The sequence below is a fragment of the Narcine bancroftii genome, chromosome 3 (assembly GCF_036971445.1).
Source record: "Narcine bancroftii isolate sNarBan1 chromosome 3, sNarBan1.hap1, whole genome shotgun sequence".
In the NCBI taxonomy this organism is placed as follows: Eukaryota; Metazoa; Chordata; class Chondrichthyes; order Torpediniformes; family Narcinidae; genus Narcine; species Narcine bancroftii.
The window spans coordinates 263,053,132-263,074,630 of NC_091471.1; the positions used below are offsets into that span (position 1 = coordinate 263,053,132).

The 21,499-nt window shown below is 38.0% G+C and overlaps 1 protein-coding gene across 5 annotated transcripts in view; it reads left to right on the top strand.

Moving 5' to 3' along the window:
* LOC138758658 (ran-binding protein 3-like) overlaps window positions 1-21,499 on the top strand; it is an 89,330-nt gene that overhangs the window by 24,429 nt on the left and 43,402 nt on the right. For 4 of the 5 annotated variants that reach the window (XM_069927934.1, XM_069927935.1, XM_069927937.1 and 1 more), the window contains 5 exons: window positions 1,800-1,836; window positions 2,491-2,580; window positions 5,737-5,808; window positions 6,135-6,200; window positions 18,373-18,465. In XM_069927934.1, the coding sequence (XP_069784035.1) occupies window positions 1,800-1,836; window positions 2,491-2,580; window positions 5,737-5,808; window positions 6,135-6,200; window positions 18,373-18,465 (358 nt within the window). The remainder of the gene's footprint in view (window positions 1-1,799; window positions 1,837-2,490; window positions 2,581-5,736; window positions 5,809-6,134; window positions 6,201-18,372; window positions 18,466-21,499) is intronic. The other variant, XM_069927936.1, reaches the window with a different exon arrangement.

A 21,499-nucleotide genomic window follows, 5' to 3' on the forward strand; every position in this document is an offset into this window, starting at 1 on the left:
AATTGTTCCTCAGAGTCCTCTCCCCGCCTCCTAGCTTTACAATAATGCCCTCTGATCTTAGACCTCCTTGTGATGTGAAAAGCTTCTTGTCATCTACCCTTATCAGAGTCCCTAATTATTTTGTGTATCTCAATATGGTTGCCATTCAGCAAAACAGACACAGCCTGTGGATTCACTTCTCATGATAGAAAACGCTCAAGTCCAGCAGCTTCCTGGTAAATCTCTTCTGCATCTTCTCAGTGACCAGAATGCACCTACTGTGGTCTTGCCATCTTTTATATAGTTGTACCGTTATTTCCCTGCTCGTATATTCTGTGCTTTAGTTAATGGAAGCAAGTATCCCTTGTGACTTCTTAACCACTTCGTCTACCTGTGTTGCCACCCTCATTGACTCTTAAAAATCATCTTTTTTTTTCCTGTTTTACAACTTTGCAGATTAAGGAGATGTAATGATATGGTTGAATGTACCAGCTGGCCCGTCCTCCTGATGACATCCTCTCCTAGACTCCTCCCATGTGACCCAGGCCATAAAGGTCGAGTTCCCTCTTCCTCTCCTCATTTTACCTAGCCTTGACCCAGGCCAGCAATCTCTTGTGTAATAAAGCCGATCGTTCCCCTCGGTCTTTGTCTCCGTGATTATTGGGGCAACTGGTGGCACCTAACAAGAGTGTTGCTGAGCTATTGAAATAAGACCAAGTCGTAACCCAGTCAAAATGAGGCACACAGAAGGTCATGTCAGGCCAGCACCAAGTACCACAGAAAAAAAAATGCTAAGTTGGCAAAGCTGCAAAAAAAAAAGTACGTTTATTTAGCAGAAAAATAAAACACATAAAATTAGGAAAACTAGCTGAGGGATTGCGAAACATCAAAACTATCCAAACATGAACGGTGGGTCTTCGGCCGAGCCCCACACCGTCCATCTCCGTCTGGCCACCATCTAGCAGAAACTCGAGCGAACTCATCTTTTCATTAATACTTTCGAGAGTCCAAAATTCATTTTGTATGCCCCAGTCTTATTAAACTTCCCAGGCAGGATAAATCACCTTGTGTACATCAGTATTAAATTACACCATTGATCTGCCTATCATACCAACTAATCAATATTGTTGAGTTACCCAAGGCTACCCCCTCACTATCAATTAGGGACTCTGATAAGGGTAGTTGGCAAGAAGCTTTTCACATCACAAGGAGGTCTAAGATCAGAGGGCATTATTGTAAAGCAATTTACTCTCATCTGTGAACTTGCTTTTCACATCTTCTGTATAGAACAAATTGTATTTCAAAATTTACCTCAGCATTTCCTTCATAATAATTGTGAACACTAATTGCCTTGCTATTATTTCTCACTGTAAATCAGAGTCATCAAGCTCTCCACATTAAATCCACTTTGATAAGAGTGAAATGCAGAGGTACAGCATGGTAAAAGGCCCTTTGACCCATGAGCCCATGCCACCCAAATACCCTAATTAGCCTACGATCCCGGAATGTTTTTTTGAAGGCTGGGAGGAAATCAGATCACCCAGGGGAAATCCACGCAGACACAGGGAGAACATAAAACCTCCTTACAGACAGCGCCAGATTTCATACCTGGGTTACTGGAATTGTAATAGCATTGCATTAACTGTGCTGCCCTAAATCATAGCTCATTTTACACAAAAGTTAGCTATTTAGATTTACTAACTAGGCTTAGGAGATCTTAATAAATCTCTCATTTATTTTGCTCAGTATTTTTGTTGTGTATCAGGAAAAATTGTACATAGCCAGGAACATTTTAAATTAATATTTTTAATGTATTTTAGAGACCTGTGGATTCCTCCAATCCTGAAGACGCAGAAAGTAAGTGCTTAATTGATTCTTTAAACATCAAAGCAGGAATATGGATATTTCATTACTAAAGTTGTTATTTTAAAAAAAAAATTTCAAAGTTAAATCTGGAAATACTGGTCTGTCAGGCAACATCTGAGGCAGTAGCAAATAGCAATTCCAGTCAACAGATTTTCAATTGAACATTGACCTGAAACTTACATTTTGTTTTTCTCTCCATAAATGTTGCCTGACTTGTGGAGTATTTTCCAGTTTACAATTTTATTTTGATTTCTAGTATTTGCAGGGTTTTGATTTTAGTTTTGTGTGTGACAACTAGTCTTTTCAAAATCAATATTAGAATACTTTCTCCTGGGATGTTGAGTAAAAAAGGTAAATGGAAATGAGGTCATTAAAATGTTTAATTTGTTGGCTGATGTTGAAAGATAAAAGACATTTAATATGATAAAAGTATTTGTATAACCACTGCAGCATCACTGCAGAGCTCTAAGAATAAATTTGAACAGAATAAATTAATGCTTTATTGTGTTTCTTGCCTATACACTTGTGTATAAACAGCACTTTTTTGACAGAATAACTGCAGTTTTCTTTTTAAAAATGCATTAATGTGTAATCAATGGGTAATAAAATAAGCAATTTTCTTATCAGTGCAATTTATTTCTTCAGATTCTGACCAAGATGATGGTAATTACCCTCCACCTGTTAAAAGAGAAAGATCATCATCTTTCACACAGGTGTTCCCACCTTCCCAGCCAGGTAAGTTATTTCCACTTGATTGACAAACATAAACATTTTTTTTGCCTCATTTACGGAGTTTATAGATTCATTGTCATTGGTGATGCAAAGCGATTTTTCTTCTAGTAGGAGGGAATGAAAGGTAAGTGAGCATGTAATTGAATTGATAGTCAAGGAATTGACCATGAGAGAGAGTTGGAGGTGCTCTAGTGAAAATCAATAAAGGAATTTTTTTTTTAATATACAGGCTTTTGCTTCATTGAGTTTTAAAGTATGAGCTTATACTCGTCTACAAAATTTGTGGCACGATATTTGCAGATTTCCTACCATCACCACTGATCAGAAATCTAAATGGTCTTGCCACCTAATCAGTGGTCATGCATCCCAACTCCAAATTTTAAAGCATCTGAAGAAGAAGAATTGTCTGAAGAAGACTATTTAGAACTTGTTTGCCTCTGTGTAGCTTGATTCAAATTCCACCCACCACTCTATAAATTGCAAACTGATAATCTCACGGGACGTGGTGTTATGCTGGCAGATTGTCTGGGTTTTTGGCTATTACTCCTATAAATACACAAATCTATTTAATTTACCTGTTTTTGGGATTTTCACAGTGCTAAAATAATGCCCAAACCCAGTGGGTTGAAACCATGGGAACAGGACCCTAATGCCCAGTAGACTCGTGCAACAGAGATGGGAATCATTTTGCATTTCTCTCCATTTGACATCTTTTTGATTTGGAAATGCACTGCTGTTTTTCTACTGGATTAAAATCCTGAATTCCCTTTCAAAGGACACTTTCTAGCCTTCTCTATGATTATTGTCTCTAATATTTGAACAGACATAAACTACTTAAGATTGCAATAAATACCAAAACTAAAATACTAAACACAATTTTTGCTGCTCCCTGAATGTTTAATATGTATATTTTGACTGAACTATTGGACATTTTCAGTCTCTATGCAGATGAACAAATGTCCATTTATTCATTGTTTGTTGAATGTGGAAAAATTGCACTTCCCTTGTGAAAAATGATTGAGATTATCCAGGAAGGGGAGCTTTGATCTGGTTGTTATCTTTGAATGCGGAATCATCACAACTTCCAAACTTCATCTGTAATTTCTAAGGATGTGTATACTTTTTAGTGTTTTTCTCTCTAATTTCTCATTTGGAAGAGAAGCCATTATTAGTATTATCTGAGAGAAGTAAAACTTGGATATGTCAATTAATGAGTAATATGGGCTTTTCAACCTTAAGGTATCATCTTGTGAGGTGAGCTTTATTGCATAATGGGGACATTGGGTTAAGTTACAATTCAAGAATAAGGAAGGAGCAACTTGGTTCTCAAACTACTGAATGGGAAATTTAGGGTTAATGTCAAGAAGGTCATCAGTATTTGGTTAAAGGATGGGACATTGTTGGGCAGTTGGCAGAACTAGAGTTGTTAAAACTAATTTGATCTGTTGACGCTCACTGCAGCTGTCTTTATCTTGCAGTTCCAAAGAATAATGTCTTTCTAGCTCAGTGGCTAGAATGTCCCATACCCAAAGCAAGAAGATTTCTTCTCAACTAAACCTTCATTTTCTTGTTGAATGGATGTTTTCTTGGACTTTCATGACTAGTAATTTCAGACTTTTGTCAGTGCATTCTGTCTACAAATAAAATCTAAAGATCCAAGGAGATTTATCTGCAATAAAAACAGAAAACGCTGAAAATACTCCCAAGTCAGGCACATCTGCCGAAAGAATTAACGTTCAGGTTGGAAAGCCTTTGTCAGATGTGGGAAAGAGCAATATAAGACATGCCTTTAAGTGGTGCGAAGGACAGATAGGACAAAGGGAATATCAGTGATAGAGTGAGTCCAGATCAATGGAGTTAATGGGTGGCATTTAGTTGATGATTTTTCTTTGTATACAAATGGGAAGACAAAACTAAACCAAAAGAAAAGATGTATATTTATAGAGCAGAAATAGCTAGCTCTGATACTGATGAAAGTCATGTGATATCAGCTGAATTCTTTCTTCCATTACTATAGTTTGACCTGTTGGGCATGTCCCACAACCTTGCTATTAGCAACATTTGCACAGACAAAAAGCACTCTAATTGCCCCCATTAGTCCATTTAACCTTTTACATTTTCCCTTTGAGTTATCCACCCCTTCTTTGCAAAGTAAAAAACTTTTAATTTTTTTTAATCTAGTTTCGATGATGTACGGTGTCTCTCACTTAAAATTGTTAATTCTGATTCTCTTTCCATTGATGTTGCCTGAGAGGAGTGTGTCCATCAATTTATATATATTTTCATTCTCAGGGTCTCACTTGTTGTACTGTGTTGCTCAAGGAGTGATGAATAGCTGAAGGCATTTATTCAGCTTCTGACAAGCAGACTGTTTCAAAATTTGTTGTATTTTTGTTTGCAACATGCCTTTCTTAAACATTGATCGTGTGACTTAGTTCAAAGCAAAGTGCATTACTTTTTCAATTGATCAACAATAGATGAAACATTGGCATAGCTGGTAGAGCAGCAACCTCTCTGCTCCAGTGACTCTGGTTCAATTCTGACCTCTGGTGTTGTCGATGCGGAGTTGGTACATTTTCCCTGGTTTCCCTCCCGATGTCTCAAAAGCAGGCTGGTTGGTGGGTTAACTGACCACTGTGAAATTGTCCCCAATATGTAGGGGAGTGGTAGAACTAAGGGTGGTATTAGTTTTTGAAAGTGGGAAGAATAAAATGGGATTGGTGTAAATGGGTGCGATGGTCAGTGTTTATTCAGTGGCTTAGAGTCTGTTTCCATGCTGTCTCCAAGCCATCTCCTCAGGATTCTCAGTCAGACCCTGAGAAGTCATTAATTTTCTACATGAAACTAATTATGGGTATAATTAGTAGCACAGCAGTGGTATTCTAATATGTAATGAATGATGATGTAAATTAACCCCCAAGCTTCATTAGGTGTTCTGTAAATAGGTGTGTCAGATGTTGTAGGGTCAGTGTGTTGTCCTGTCCAATGACTTGTTTATGCCTGCTGGCTTTTTTTGTAGCCTTTTAATATGTAGTTCCTATGTACAAGTCCCTATAATTATGCTGAAAGGATGGGACATTGTTGGGCAGTTGGCAGAACTAGAGTTGTTAAAACTAATTTGATCTGTTGACGCTCACTGCAGCTGTCTTTATCTTGCAGTTCCAAAGAATAATGTCTTTATGCCATTGAGTTTCTGCCAGGCAGCAGCCAGCAACTCTGACTCAGAGCCAGGTAAAGTCCTACAAACCACCACTAGGAAGTATTTGCCCTTTTTTGTGTTTTATTTGTTCCTTTCTATATAACATCTAGAAGCTGGAAGATGGGTGCTCCAGTAGTGGACTTTGATTAAGCTTTGTATGTGCTCTGCTCTTTGTGGGATGCCCTGTACATTGATCCTGCAAAGAAGTGGGTAGGTCTGCATGAGTCTAGATGTACATCTTGGACTTGAGCAAGGACCTGCAAGGTATGATGAGTAAATCAATTGTGCCTGCTGGATTTACTTTTTATGTTTATTTCATTAATGCAGCCGACTTGTTCATGGGTTCATTTCTCTTTAGATGAAAAGAACATTGGCTTTCGGCTGAAACCCCCAACTTTAATCCATGGCCAAGCTCCCAGTGCTGGTGAGTAATTCATATATGTCGAGACACAGGGATTGTAGAAGTCTAGGACCTCCATATTCTGTGCCTGAATGTGGATATGGAGCCCAATATGACAAAGTTGCATCTACAGGGCCCTAACCTGAGGAATACAAATGTGTTTGCTGGGTTACATCTTTGCTGCAACAGGAACTGAAAATAATTTTGTCAATTTTGCTCTATATTTTACAGATAGTAAATAGATAATTGGGATGTTGCACCTTGAGCAGTAGCAGATCAATTCTTCATATTAATATAGTGCCCTTTGAACCTGAGGCCGTGTAGTTGTCTGATTTCAGTGCTGTGGCAAAAGTGACTAATGTTCTCTTGCATCGTCGTGTCTTCAGTATTTGAGGGAAGAAAGATTAAAGATGCATTTTTAAATGCCTCTGAGATGAGAGTTTATTGTCAGACATTAGTACAATTTGCAGATGCACTAAAATTCTTCCTTGCTGCAACTGCTCAAGTACATAAGATATAACAACTATAATCAAATGAATTAAAGATAATATTTCCAAGACAGTAATGAAGGTAATAAAGATAGAAGGATAGAGAAATACATATTCACAAATGAAAAAAGTAATATTTCAATGTTGGGAGAAAAACTGTTCTTGAATGTAGATGTGCTGGACCTCTGGCTTCTGTAACTTCTGCCTATAGCTAGCAGTGAGAAGAGATTATGACCAAGGTGATGGTAATCCTTTATGATGACTGCGTTGTTGAGGCAAAATTTAACATAGTCTTCAATGGGCGATCAGTCAACCAAGAGAGACCATGTCAGTGTTCATGATGGATTTGGCTAGGCTTTTTCATCCTCTGCAGCTTTTTGTGCTTGACTTTAGACACTCGAGTTTCCAAACCATACTGTAAGGCAACCAGTTGGTATACTTTCCACAGTATTGTGGTCCTATATGAATGAATGATTTAAGTAAAATATTTGAACATTTTAGTCTGACTTTGATGCCTCAGGCAGGGGCCTGAAGCATTAATGGTCTTTTATTAAAGTTGTATGTCGTATTCAAATGGGTAAAAGGAATATGTATTCTCTGTTTTCCATTTATAGCACATTTAATTGGGATATCTAATTTGAAAAAGTGTACAGTAATCCAAAAATTCCTATATCAACATAAAAAAAAATCAAATGTATCAAATCCAAAAATAATTTGAGAGAATCCACATATTAGTTTTCTGAAGAAATGTAAAGCAAAGTTCTTTATCCTGTATGGGCAAATATGAAAAACACTTCATGAAAGTAACTCTGGAAACTATTGGTACATATAAGAATGTTGAACTTTTAGTAAAAACCAAATGGTACAATACCAAGCTGATGCAGCTCCAAAATATTTTTAAGAAGCAAATTTCTATGCAATCCATCATTTATTAAGCATTTTTATGATGATTGATTTTACCCACACATACAAATGATTGCATTAAATGGCAAGTATCAGTATTGAAATGGCTGTTTAATTGTTGCAAGAGATGTGCATGTGAGAGCATGTTTCAGTAGTGCACACATGTCTGTCTAGCTGACATTTTTGGCGCTAACTTGTTTCCAGAGATGAGATATGTTTATGTGCATCTATTTCTAATTGTCGTAACAAATTGTGTGTTTGTTTGCTTGATCTTTGTATATTTGCAGTTGTCGGCATATTTGTTGCAAAAGAAAAATTGAGCCATTTAAGTTGGGCATTAATTATATTTACTATTCTTTAAACATGATTAAAGTTTTTTTATCAACTGAAATATTTCCTTCTTGTAGGAAAATACTTATATTCTTCAGATTTCCTTGCCTACAGTTCTATATTTTCTGATTCAGTAAGAAACCTAACAGTATAAATACAACACCACAGGAACAGGCTCTTCAGCCCATGTGATGCCTGATTAAATTAAAACTGATGCCAGCACATAATACATATCCCTCTATCCCTGCATATTCATGTCTGCTTAGAAGCCTCTTAAAGGTAAAAGGTAAAGGTTCCATTATTGCCACGTAATGCTACATTTACAATGTAACATGCATGAAATTAAATGCTGTTATTATATATGCTTCCACCATTTGTCCTGGCATCCAATCTCAGGCTCCCATCACCATTTATTGTTTTTTAAAAAAACCTTGCTCTGCATATTTTCTTTAAACTTTTATTCCACACCCCCAACTTATGTGCAAGTCCTGTATTTTATGACATTTTTGCCCTGGGAAGATGATTCTATCTACTCTATCAATGCTTTTCATAATTGTGTAAACTCTCGAGTCACTCTTTAGCTCCAGAGAAAATGACCCAATCCCTCCAATCTTTCTCCACGGCCCATACCCTCTAATCAAACCAATATCCTGGAAAATCTCTTCTGTACCCTTTCCAAAGCTTCCGCATCCTTTCTGAAATGTGGGGTGACCAGAATTACACACAATACTCCCAAGTGACACTTTACCAAAGTTTTATATAGCTGCAAAATGACTTCCTTAATTTTATATTCCATGCCTCGCCCAGTGAGGGCAAGCATTCCATATGCCTTCTTTACCATCATGACCAGACAATTTAGAATCCAAACGATCAATTCTCTGATTCCCATGAACCTGTATCCTTTCGATCAGTCAACCGAGAGAGACCATGTCAAATTCCTAACTAAAGTCCATGTGGACCATATCCTCTGCCCTACCCTCATCAGACATCTTTGTTAGCTCCTCAAATAACACAGTAAAATTCATAAACTGCTCTTTACAAAGTCATGAGTTTCTAAATGTGTGTAAATCCTCTCCCAAAGTATCCTTTCTAATTGTTCCCTACCACTACTGTGAGGCTCATTGGCCTATAATTTCATGGATTATAGCTACTTCCCTTCTTGAGCAATGGAGCTACTCTCCATATTTTTGTTTGAGTATATTTAAGGCCCCAGCAGTAGCTTATTTTAATAACCTGGGATAAGTCTTCTTGGTGCTTGGAACGTTAACCACTTTAAAGCTTCCTCTCTTTATTGATCTCAATATTTCCCAACACATTAACACTCTCCACACTAAACTCTCTATCACTGTCATCTTTGTTCTTCTCTTTCGTAAGGACCGATGCAATTAATAGCAACATCTTTGTTGAGTTTGCAGCACCAATGTGTATATCAATTTTTTTTGGGGGAGGGCGGGGGGTGGGGGGGTGGGAAATGAGCTTAAAACAAGATCCAATGAATTTTGTTTTTTTTTTCTACTTCTGCTCAATGAAGGAGTAATGGGATCAAAGAATGTTCAGACATATTTGCAATCAACTTTATTTTGTTTTTATTCTCCTGACCCAATGATTTACTTTCAATTATCTTGCTGTGAATGACCCATTTTTAAAAAAAATGGAGGTTAAAGGCCAAATACTTTTACAATGGTTTGTGACAGAATATGGATTGTAATGGCCCTCTGATTCTAAATTTCAATTTAATTATTTTTGCTATTTATTTAAATGTGGGTTCTTTTGCTATTTGCTATGCAGTGGAAATAACCTTTGACCATCTACTTCATATTTTTTAGAAAGTTGTATAAAAATGTTGATGTAGACTTCAGATTTACTGTAGAATGCTTGAATGTGTTTTGTGCAGAGGGTTTTGTTTAATTACTTGAAGTACGTAATTTAGTTCTCTGCCATATGAGATTTGGTATTTAATTCCTACATTAATAGCAAGATTAGCTTGGGATCCAGTGTGATGTAATGGTGGACAAGATCCATCCGTCATTCTTGGAAATGGAAATTTGTGATATGGATTTTGTTGATTCCCACATGGGTGAGCTATTTCAGTGCATCTGCTTAATTGGTGTCTCAGTTTTTTTTTGGTAAAAACTGTTGGTAATTATTTTAAGTTTTCTGAAAACTGCATTACTGAGATGGTGTTTTTATAATAAAGATATTATTCTTCAAGGACAAAGGTAAATTTTGAATTCCATAGAATATGAAGCTAGGAAGCATTCCTTTGAGGCCAAACATTCCACATTAGTTTTCATTTTCCATACGTTTGTGAATCCTCTTATTTATTTCTCATTTACTTCCAATGTCTCTCTATTCTAGTTTTCATTATTTCCTCTCAAGTGTCTGCCTCTACTCCATTCCAGTCAATTATTCAAGTACTATGGAATACATTCTGGGTTCTGTTGACCTGAAGGTTCCCTTCACGAGACTAACTCGGGAACCAAAGGCGTTTCAGTTGCTTCTTTGGTTCCATCCATCAATCCTATTCCAATTGTGATTGCCATCTCCATTGTTTCCCAAATCATATGCCTAAAATATGAGTTTATAGTTGGTACCAGTCGATTAAATTGGCCCAGGATTAAATGGTTGTTTGTACAAAACCAGCAACTTGAAAAAAATCACAACTTTAAATGCCTTCATCAAATTGTTGCTTACTTTAATGTGATCATATCATTTCATAATATCTTATTTCCAACAAAAATGATCAAAATCCTCTGCTCACTTGTTTTTTCCTGTTTTCTGTGGTTTCCCTTCTTGATTGTTTGATCAAGATGTGTTTCATTATTTGGGATGCTTCTGAATATTTGGTATATTTGCATTCTCTGCAGAGTTGTCAGTCTTCATTGATTAGCTATTCAGAAATTGAATTGTGTATTGATAATTGTCCATGATGAATTTTCTTGGGGACTTATCAATGGATAAATATTTAAAATAGAATGGCCTATATTTGTTTTTCATGTCATTTAAGCGTAGAAACATTTTATGTTGTGTGTCCACATTTTGCCCATTCTTTGCAAGGTAAGAGAAATGAGAAGACCATAAGAAAAGCTTGTTTTTGCCACTTACTTTTTCAGTTCCAGCTGTCATCACCAAATTGAAAATGTTTTTTTATACCAGTAATAGCATTAATTTTGATATACTTTAATGTACTTGTTCTTATTAATAGTAGTGGTTCTAGGTTTAGGAGATATATTTGTGGTAGCGCTGCGCAAATGGTATTCACTGCAGCATAGTGTGTCAATCTTGGAGACCATAAAGCAAATTCAAGTTTATTGTCACATTTATTGAAAATGCAGGGAAAGGGGTTGTTTTGCATGCAGACTGGTAGAATGTCATAAATCGTACCTCAAGTAAGGTACTGAACAAAAGTGCAGTATGGAGTAAAGGCAACATAATTTTGCTATTTTGGGGGTTCATTTAACAATGTGATGCTGTTTACATCCGGTACCGCACGGATGGCAGTCTCTTCAATCTGAGGCGCCTGCAAGCTCACACCAAGACACAAGAGAAACTTGTCCGTGAACTACTCTTTGCAGACGATGCCGCTTTAGTTGCCCATTCAGAGCCAGCTCTTCAGCGCTTGACGTCCTGCTTTGCGGAAACTGCCAAAATGTTTGGCCTGGAAGTCAGCCTGAAGAAAACTGAGGTCCTCCATCAGCCAGCTCCCCACCATGACTACCAGCCCCCCCACATCTCCATCGGGCACACAAAACTCAAAACGGTCAACCAGTTTACCTATCTCGGCTGCACCATTTCATCAGATGCAAGGATCGACAATGAGATAGACAACAGACTCACCAAGGCAAATAGCGCCTTTGGAAGACTACACAAAAGAGTCTGGAAAAACAACCAACTGAAAAACCTCACAAAGATAAGCGTATACAGAGCCGTTGTCATACCCACACTCCTGTTCGGCTCCGAATCATGGGTCCTCTACCGGCACCACCTACGGCTCCTAGAACGCTTCCACCAGCGTTGTCTCCGCTCCATCCTCAACATCCATTGGAGCGTTTTCATCCCTAACGTCGAAGTACTCGAGATGGCAGAGGTCGACAGCATCGAGTCCACGCTGCTGAAGATCCAGCTGCGCTGGATGGGTCACGTCTCCAGAATGGAGGACCATCGCCTTCCCAAGATCATGTTATATGGCGAGCTCTCCACTGGCCACCATGACAGAGGTGCACCAAAGAAAAGGTGCACCAAAGAAAAGGTACAAGGACTGCCTAAAGAAATCTTTTGGTGCCTGCCGCATTGACCACCGCCAGTGGGCTGATAACGCCTCAAACCTTGCATCTTGGCACCTCACAGTTTGGCGGGCAGCAACCTCCTTTGAAGAAGACCGCAGAGCCCACCTCACTGACAAAAGGCAAAGGAGGAAAAACCCAACACCCAACCCCAACCAACCAATTTTCCCCTGCAACCGCTGCAACCGTGTCTGCCTGTCCCGCATCGGACTTGTCAGCCACAAACGAGCCTGCAGCTGACGTGGACTTTTTACCCCCTCCATAAATCTTCGTCTGCGAAGCCAAGCCAAAGAAAAGAAACATAATTCCACTATGCACAGACTCGACAAAATTAATGGTTTTGACAGAGGTGCACCAAAGAAAAGGTACAAGGACTGCCTAAAGAAATCTCTTGGTGCCTGCCACATTGACCACCGCCAGTGGGCTGATAACGCCTCAAACCGTGCATCTTGGCGCCTCACAGTTTGGCGGGCAGCAACCTCCTTTGAAGAAGACCGCAGAGCCCACCTCACCTTCAAAAGGCAAAGGAGGAAAAACCCAACACCCAACCCCAACCAACCAATTTTCCCCTGCAACCGCTGCAACCGTGTCTGCCTGTCCCGCATCGGACTTGTCAGCCACAAACGAGCCTGCAGCTGACGTGGACTTTTTACCCCCTCCATAAATCTTCGTCCGCGAAGCCAAGCCAAAGAAAGAATGTTGGGAAAGAAACTGTCCTTGAATAAGGTGGTGTGTGATCTCTCCCTTGTCAATCTTCTTCCTGAAGGGATGGGGAAGAAGAGAGTGTGTTGAGTCTTTAAATACGTTGGCTGCTTTTCCTAAGGCAGTTGTTATAGATGGAGTTGATGGAGGGACGGTCTGTGTATGATGTGTATAATCTTGAGCGGGGCAGTTTCTGGACTATACAGTCCTGCACCTTGACAGGATGCTTTCAGATTGCACCCATAATAGTTGTAAAGGGATGCTGGTGACATGCTAAATTCCCACAGGCTTCTGAGGAAGTAGAGTTTCTTAACCTGCCAATGATGGTGGTGTCATTGTTGAGTTGTGGGCACACGGGGAGTAAAGTAGAGGACCAAGTACACATCCTTGTGCTCTGATATTGAGGAAGATTGAGGAGGAGGAGGTGCATCATTGATTGCAGCCTGAGGGATAGAAAGTCTTGGTTCCATGTGCAGAAAGGTGTCAAAAGACCAAGGTTACATAGCTCAGGGATTAGTTAAGAATATTCTTCTATCAGCGATGTCTAATAATCTTATTTTAGCACCATTAAAATCTCTTCTAAGACTTTTTGTAAAAAGTAAATAATGCCTTGTATTTTAATTCTTTGAAATATATTCTCTGTAGTCATGCAGCTTTTCTCACCTTTCTCGTGAATAATTTTTGTTCAGTTGTGTCGTTTTGAGGAAATTATTCAGAGAGGATACTCCTGCAAAATTGCCTTTTCCATTAATTTATAACATTTTGATTTGTAGTGACTGAGATTCTTTATTAAGGGCTATTTCCTATTAGAATATGCCTTAGGTACATGATTAACAGTAACCCAACTTTTGATTTGTAATGACTAAGATTTTTTATTGATGACAAATTCGATATGAGATCTTTCCATCTGTGAAGCAATCCAAATTCTCTTGAATTCCAATTCTCCCATACAGAATAAATTACTGTTAATTTTTGGTCACATGGTGAACAGTTTGTTTGTTCAGCTTTCTAAATTCATATGGTTGGCGAACAAAATCTAACCAATTTCCAGTATATTAAAAGCATCAAAATTTTTTTCTACCTACGTTTTGCTGAAGTAATCTTTAATCAGCTACTTGCAATACTTTCTGATTTTCTGAATGTCTTCTGTGACTGGTGGGCACCAGAGATTTATTCCTTTTGATTCTTTCAGTATAATTTGTGGAAAAAGAAATTTCATTAAGGGCATCTTCTGAGAACTATCCGTGGTTCCATGCTTGTTAATAGAGAAAAGTATGCATCCCTGTATTTGGAATTTCCACAAATTCACCCATTTGTCTCAAATGTAATTTTGTAGATTACTTATATTCCCTTTTTGCCCTTTCTTATTTTATCCATAATTTTATCACTGTCTCAAAATAAGGAATGTTATTTCATGATTGATTTGAAAACTTTTTTTGACCTGAGGGAAATTAATCTGTGGAATTCCCCACGTAAAAGACCGATGGAGGCTCAAACACTTAATAGAGATAGTGAAATTTATTTTTGGATAGTAAGGAAATCTAAGGATATGGTGTGAATGTAGTAGAATGATAAAAGATCAGTCATCATCTTATTCAATGGTTGAGTAAATGCATAATGGCCAACTGTCTTCCAAATCTAAACGTTGGTTGAATTATTAAGATTGTCATTCAACTGTTTGCTTATGTACCTTTTTTTATATTGTATTGTTTGCAAACAGTGGGGTCAGGAATTCCTTGAGTGAAATATCCATTGGGCCATTATGGAGAATTCATGGAAATAGTATCACAACTATACAAATAATTTTACTAAATTTTATGGGAAATGAAAGGATATATACATAATGGAGAGATCAAAGAGTTGAGCTTTAATCATTCAAAAATAAAAAGTAAAAGATATTATTTTGTGTTTTCAAAATTATTGGAGATGTTAATGAGGTTTAAGGCCAAAATTTATTTCAGAGATAAAAAATGTTACAAATGGGTTGGTAAGGAAACTTAGCAGGTCACGTGTCCACAATCACAGTGTCTGCAGACTTGTTTAATTGCAAGGCATATCCTACCTGTATTAAACAGGTAACATTTTTAGAATTACTATCATTGAAAGTTGCATTTAGGATGTCAAGTTAAGTTGTTTTCTTACATAACATTGCTTTCTCTGCAGAAGTAGAATGTAGGGTTGGTACTGTAACTTGTAGATCTATATGATTTCAAAGATTAGATACCATGACGGTTAGTGTGACGATATTGCAGTGCCAGTGATCAGGGATTGAAACCGGTGCTGTCTGTAAGGAGTTTGTACATTCTCCCCGTGTCGTGTGGGTTTTCCCTGGGTGTTCTGGTTTCCTCCCACCTATACTGGAATTATGGGTTAATTTGGGTGTAATTGGGTGGCATGGGTTTAAATGGCCAGAATCAGCTTCTACTGTACTGTTTTTAAAAAAAAAAGTTAATTAAAAAAAAATATCTGTAATTCATTCAGGGCAAAATCTTAAAGATCTGTAAAGCAGATCTTAGTTTGTTTTAAGTGTTTGATGTAGCACAATTAAATCCATGTATACCAAATAGTAACCTCTGCTAAAATTCTGAAAGGCAATGAGAATTAAGCACTCTTGTCTTCTAATCGGTTTCACTATAGAACTGCAAAGTGACTAAATTGCATTAAGAGGACACAGGGCTACAACTTTTGAAAGTACCCCTTGCATGTAATGCAATGGGTTTGAAAGTTGGCTGAAATAAATGATCCAAATGGATTTGCAAAATGAAATGTATCATTATTTCCTGAAAGGACGTCACCCCTTTTTCCAAACTTCTCTATCTCCAGTGCATCTAATCTCAAGATTACTATTCCCATTTTTCATAGTTGATGGAGTCTTTCATTCATATTGCATTCATATTTAAGGCATTACTGTTAGCTTTAGGGTGGCATGGTTAGCTGAGCAGTTAATGGAATGCTGTTACAGCGCCAGTGATGCAGATTTGAATCTGGAGCTCTCTATAACGAGTTTGTAGTTTTGTCCATGACCATGTGATTTTCCTCCTTGTGCATTGTTTTTCTCCAGTTCTCAAAAAAAAAGTTTGTAGGTTAGCTTTAGATTGGCATGGTTAATTTAGTGATTAATGCAATGTTATTACAGCACCAGTGATCCGCGTTCAAACACTGCACTGGCTTTAAGGAGTTGATATGTTCTCCCATGACCACGTGGGTTTCCTCTGGGTGCTGTAGTTTTCTCCCACCCTCAAACATATTAAATTAAATATCCACCATTGCCCACACATCTGGTCTCATTTCTATCCCCCTCCACCACCCTGAGACAGAACGGCAAAAGAGTTCTCTTGGCCTTATTTCACCCGCATCAGCCTCAGCTTCCAACACCATCCTCTCCAATGAAATCATACCATGAGTCGCATTTTCCCACTGACCACCCTGGATCCAATGCACCTGTTCCTTTACCTATATCGTTGTCAGACATTGAAAAGCCGATCCAAGTGAAATAAGAGTTCATGTGCACTTCTTCTAACCTGGTCTAATGCATTTGGTATTTAGTGCTCACTAAATTGATGAAACCAAGTATAGACCTAATGATTGTTTTGTGGTGCAGCTGTGCTATTTCTGCAATGGCAATCTCCAGCATCTGAATGCACTCTCTTTCCCACTACTTCTGCCTTCTCTATTGCTATTAGAGAGGCCAAAGGCAAATTGTAAGAACAACATCAATTTTGCTTGCATAGCTTGCAACCCAAAGGTATAAACATTTGCATTTTCCAATGTTCGTTAACCTTGCTGTTCATCTCATATTCACCTTTCATCCTTTCATCTTGCTTTCATTCCCCTTTGTTCTTCTTTCCTATTTTTGCCCCCCCCCCCCCCCCAACTCCCTTCCACCTGGCTATAATCCCTTTCCCATCTGGTTCCCCCTATCATCCATCAATCTCCATTTCTACCCCACTTCCAACTTTGTGCTATTATGTACTGGCAATCTTCATCTTCTCTCTCCATCCCAATGCAGGGACTCTGCCAGAAACATTGAATTAGACATTTTGCCTGATCCATTGACTTCTTCTGGCTGTCTCTTTTTTTGCATTTGTAATCATGGATGCCTCCAGACTCTTTGGCTTGGCTTCGCGGACGAAGATTTATGGAGGGGGTAAAAAGTCCACGTCAGCTGCAGGCTCGTTTGTGGCTGACCAGTCCGATGCGGGACAGGCAGACACGATTGCAGCGGTTGCAAGGGAAAATTGGTTGGTTGGGGTTGGGTGTTGGGTTTTTCCTCCTTTGCCTTTTGTCAGTGAGGTGGGCTCTGCGGTCTTCTTCAAAGGAGGCTGCTGCCCGCCAAACTGTGAGGCGCCAAGATGCACGGTTTGAGGCGTTATCAGCCCACTGGCGGTGGTCAATGTGGCAGGCACCAAGAGATTTCTTTAGGCAGTCCTTGTACCTTTTCTTTGGTGCACCTCTGTCACGGTGGCCAGTGGAGAGCTCGCCATATAATACGATCTTGGGAAGGCGATGGTCCTCCATTCTGGAGACGTGACCCATCCAGCGCAGCTGGATCTTCAGCAGCGTGGACTCGATGCTGTCGACCTCTGCCATCTCGAGTACCTCGACATTAGGGGTGTGAGCGCTCCAATGGATGTTGAGGATGGAGCGGAGACAACGCTGGTGGAAGCGTTCTAGGAGCTGTAGGTGGTGCCGGTAGAGGACCCATGATTCGGAGCCGAACAGGAGTGTGGGTATGACAACGGCTCTGTATACGCTTATCTTTGTGAGGTTTTTCAGTTGGTTGTTTTTCCAGACTCTTTTGTGTAGTCTTCCAAAGGCGCTATTTGCCTTGGCGAGTCTGTTGTCTATCTCATTGTCGATCCTTGCATCTGATGAAATGGTGCAGCCGAGATAGGTAAACTGGTTGACCGTTTTGAGTTTTGTGTGCCCGATGGAGATGTGGGGGGGCCTCCAGACTAGTGATTATTTAAACAATCTGATTTTATTTGTATCACCATTTTCTCTCTTGCATACCCAATGGTAAACAACTTGCTTATTTAACTGCATCTATTAAAGGGAAGCTTCAATGCTGCAAGTATTTGAGGATTAAAACTTTTGAACTCCAGAATGATATCAATGACGACATCCCCTATCCGTTGGGCATCTTGTTGACATTTTGCACATCTTTCTGACCAATGCTATACCACTTAATTTCATATTTCTGTCATATTGCTGCTTGGAACTTTCACTTCCTTGTGTAAATGGTCCCAGGAAGTGATGCTTTCCTACAGCAAAACTCATTATTTAATATTTTAATTTTATTTTAAACTCTGCAATTTTATATCCCAGTCTTGCTTAACAGCATCATGATCTGCACCAGAAACTGATGAATTACTATCTTCCAACTGTGCTCCTTAACACAACAATGTGTTGTACTATACTAGAATTGCAGCTGTGTGCTTGAATGACAACAAAGCTGAGGTAATGTAAATCAGTTGTTTGGTCTTGCAGGCCTTCCGAGTCAGAAGTCCAAGGAGCATCAGCGGAGCGTCCTACGTCCAGCCGTCCTGCAGCCACCACAGCCGAAGTCCTTTACACAAAACGGTAACTGGTTGGAACTGCGATTCCTCTTTGTACTGTCTAGCCGCTCAGAAATTTTGTTGCCAATCTGCATATGCGACCAAAGCTGCATTTCCCCTTAAAATTTACATCTAATTTAAGGTAAATTTTGAAGTACTCAATTTTGAGTCATAAATTCAAATTCTACATGTTTTCTCAAATAAGCACAATTATTTCATTGGTGTATATGTTGAGATCTGTCACTTGAAGGAATTGGCTCTCTCTAATATTCCAGCTGCAGCTGCAGGCCCCTCCCCCCCTCAAATGTTCCCTATTTTTATACATTTTATTTTTCTTTCCTAGTACCACGGTCAAAAATGCTTTTCTGATATTTTTTTTGTAAGAAACCAGCAAATCTTTTAAATCAAAGGGATAGGATTATTTTTGAAAACCCTTCAGTTTAAATTTTAAATTGTGAAGGAATATCACATTAATCTTCATCTGCAAAATGACAATTTATCTAATTGACCTGAACTGCTGACCATATTTAAAGATTATCCAGACAAATTATGTCCTTCACAAAACCAGGATTCACATTTAAAACATTGAAGAAACATGGGAGCCAGCATAAAGGAAATTTTCATTTGCATTGTATCTAGAATCCAGGGCCTAACCAGTAAGCCAATTGAATGCATGAGGAAGTTTGAACAGCACAAAGTTCAGACATTTAAAAAAAAAGCCTGGATTGTGCTATAATTAGTTTAATTATTGATGCTAGAAATTGTCCATTCCACTGGTTAGTGATTCATTATCCTCCACAGATTCCATATGAAATGCTTGCTCTGCGCACTCTACTGTTATTCATCTCTTTTGTTACTCATGCGTCATTCTGAGCTTTGGCAATCCATGTGCTGGAATTTTAAGTTTGCGGCAAACTTAACGAGTATTATTTATGATTTGACACCAATAATTAACTGACTCCTGCAAGAATTAGAAAAGAGAGGAATCAATACATTAGTAAGGATATAGCATGAAAAAAATGGTTGATCATTTTTAAAAATAACAAAGAGAATTCAAAGGTCAAGATAAAGTAGAAGAATGTAAACTTAAAAAATTGGTAATTAAATTCGAAAAGGAGTATGGAAAAATAGGGAGAAATGATAAACTTGCATGCACTTAAGGCTTTGTGGCATCTTGCTTCTGAATTCTGTGGATCATCCAATTTAATCTCACTTCTTCAGTGTTGAGAAAAGCAATGCTAATATAGTTTAACTATTTTGAGCATATTGCTTTTTGAGCTGCACCATAAAAATCCAGAAAAGTGTTTGTAAAAAAAAAAGTACATGGAAGAAAATGAATAAAACTTTTTTATTTAAAGGCAATAAATATTCCAATGGATCAATTTTAACTGGTTTACTAAAATTGGATTTTTTGGCAAAGGGATCATTTGTGGATTTTTCACACTTAGTTATATAATTCTTCATTTGGCGTATTGGTTGGTTGTTTATAGTTTGGTTATTGAATTAAGATCTTGTGTAAATAAATCATTTCCATGAGCCGCTGGGAATAGGGTGAAGAGGATTGGGAATTTGAGCCTAATTGTTTTAGAATTGTGTATGATCCTGGATATTGTATTCTAAAATATTGGTATCCTTGGATTAAAAATCATGGAACATGGAGTTGCCTATAGGAAAAATATATTATCAATGGGCTACTATTTATAGGATGAAGTTAAGTTGTGAATGGTAATCAGAGAATTTCATCATCTTCAGTAAAATGCAGACAGAAGTTTTCACAAGCATTCGAAAGTTTCAGCTATTAATTAAAAAAAAAACTTACTTTTCTAGTTCTAGCTATTGGATAAAAAGCTTATTCAAATGCACTGGATCCATAATGTGACTGGTTGTCTGAGATCCTGCTTTCTATGATCTTGGACCAGTCAAGAGTGGGTTCTGTACAAGGTAGTTTAATTATTATTTCTATTCTGCATCTATCCAACATGTTAGTATAAGCTTTAAAAATAACTTTTATATTGACCATATAAATACTGTATGAATTTCCCGATTTGAAATGCAAGGAAGGTCAATGTGCTTAGGTATTATAAGTTTTAAAAAGTGATCCCTCGTATCCTTTCAGAAAAATACGAAACCTGTTGTAATATATTTTGCTATATTTTCAGTTCTGGTAAACTCAGCAATTTAATTGAACCAAATATTCTGTTTTGCTGGATTTATCTGCTCTAATGTTTTTCAGTTGATGAAGTCTACCAAACTTCAATAATTTTAGGTATATACAGTATGTGCAGACAAATATTACAGTACAGTATTTTCAGAATATATTGCTACAAACAAAATTTGTAATTTGTGTCCTGGACCTTTTGGTTTATGAACAGCTGTAGTATAGAATGCTACTCAACAGTGATTAGTTAAAGAACATGACATAATTCTGTTCGCAAAAGAGGATTCAGAACTTTGCTGTAGAAACAAACATGTTTGGGAAGTTGATTTTCATGAATGGATAAAGATGTTGATGCTTGTAAGTTGAGAATCTCAGGCAGTTTATTTTTGTTAGTTGGTTGTGAAGTTTATAAAGAAAAGGATTGGTAACAATACTGCTCTTCCATAACCCTAGGATATTACAAAGTGCCTTGCAGTCATAGTATAGTCAATGTTCTTACTGTAGCAAAATATAGCAAAGGAGAACACCATTCAGGGGATTTTGTCTGTGCTGGCTCTCAGGTACAAAAATTTGAAAATAATTCCATCTCCCTGATCTTCATTTGCCTTTCTGGTCTTCCAATTTTTTTTGTGAAACCTGCCCCTTCTGAGAAGATATTACTCATTTTCTGATCACATGCGATGAGAATAACTTTACAAATAAAACTACAAGTCCAAGTTTTCAAAGAAATTTGAAAAGTTTGATTACAAGCAAGTAATCTCATCAAGACTTTCATCAAGAGTCTATATGTGATTATTTATCCATAAGCACCCTTCAGAAAAACGTCTTGTATGTACTCTCAGTATTTTAATGACTATTTTCTGGTGACGTTATGGATTACTTTTTATCCATTCTTATCATC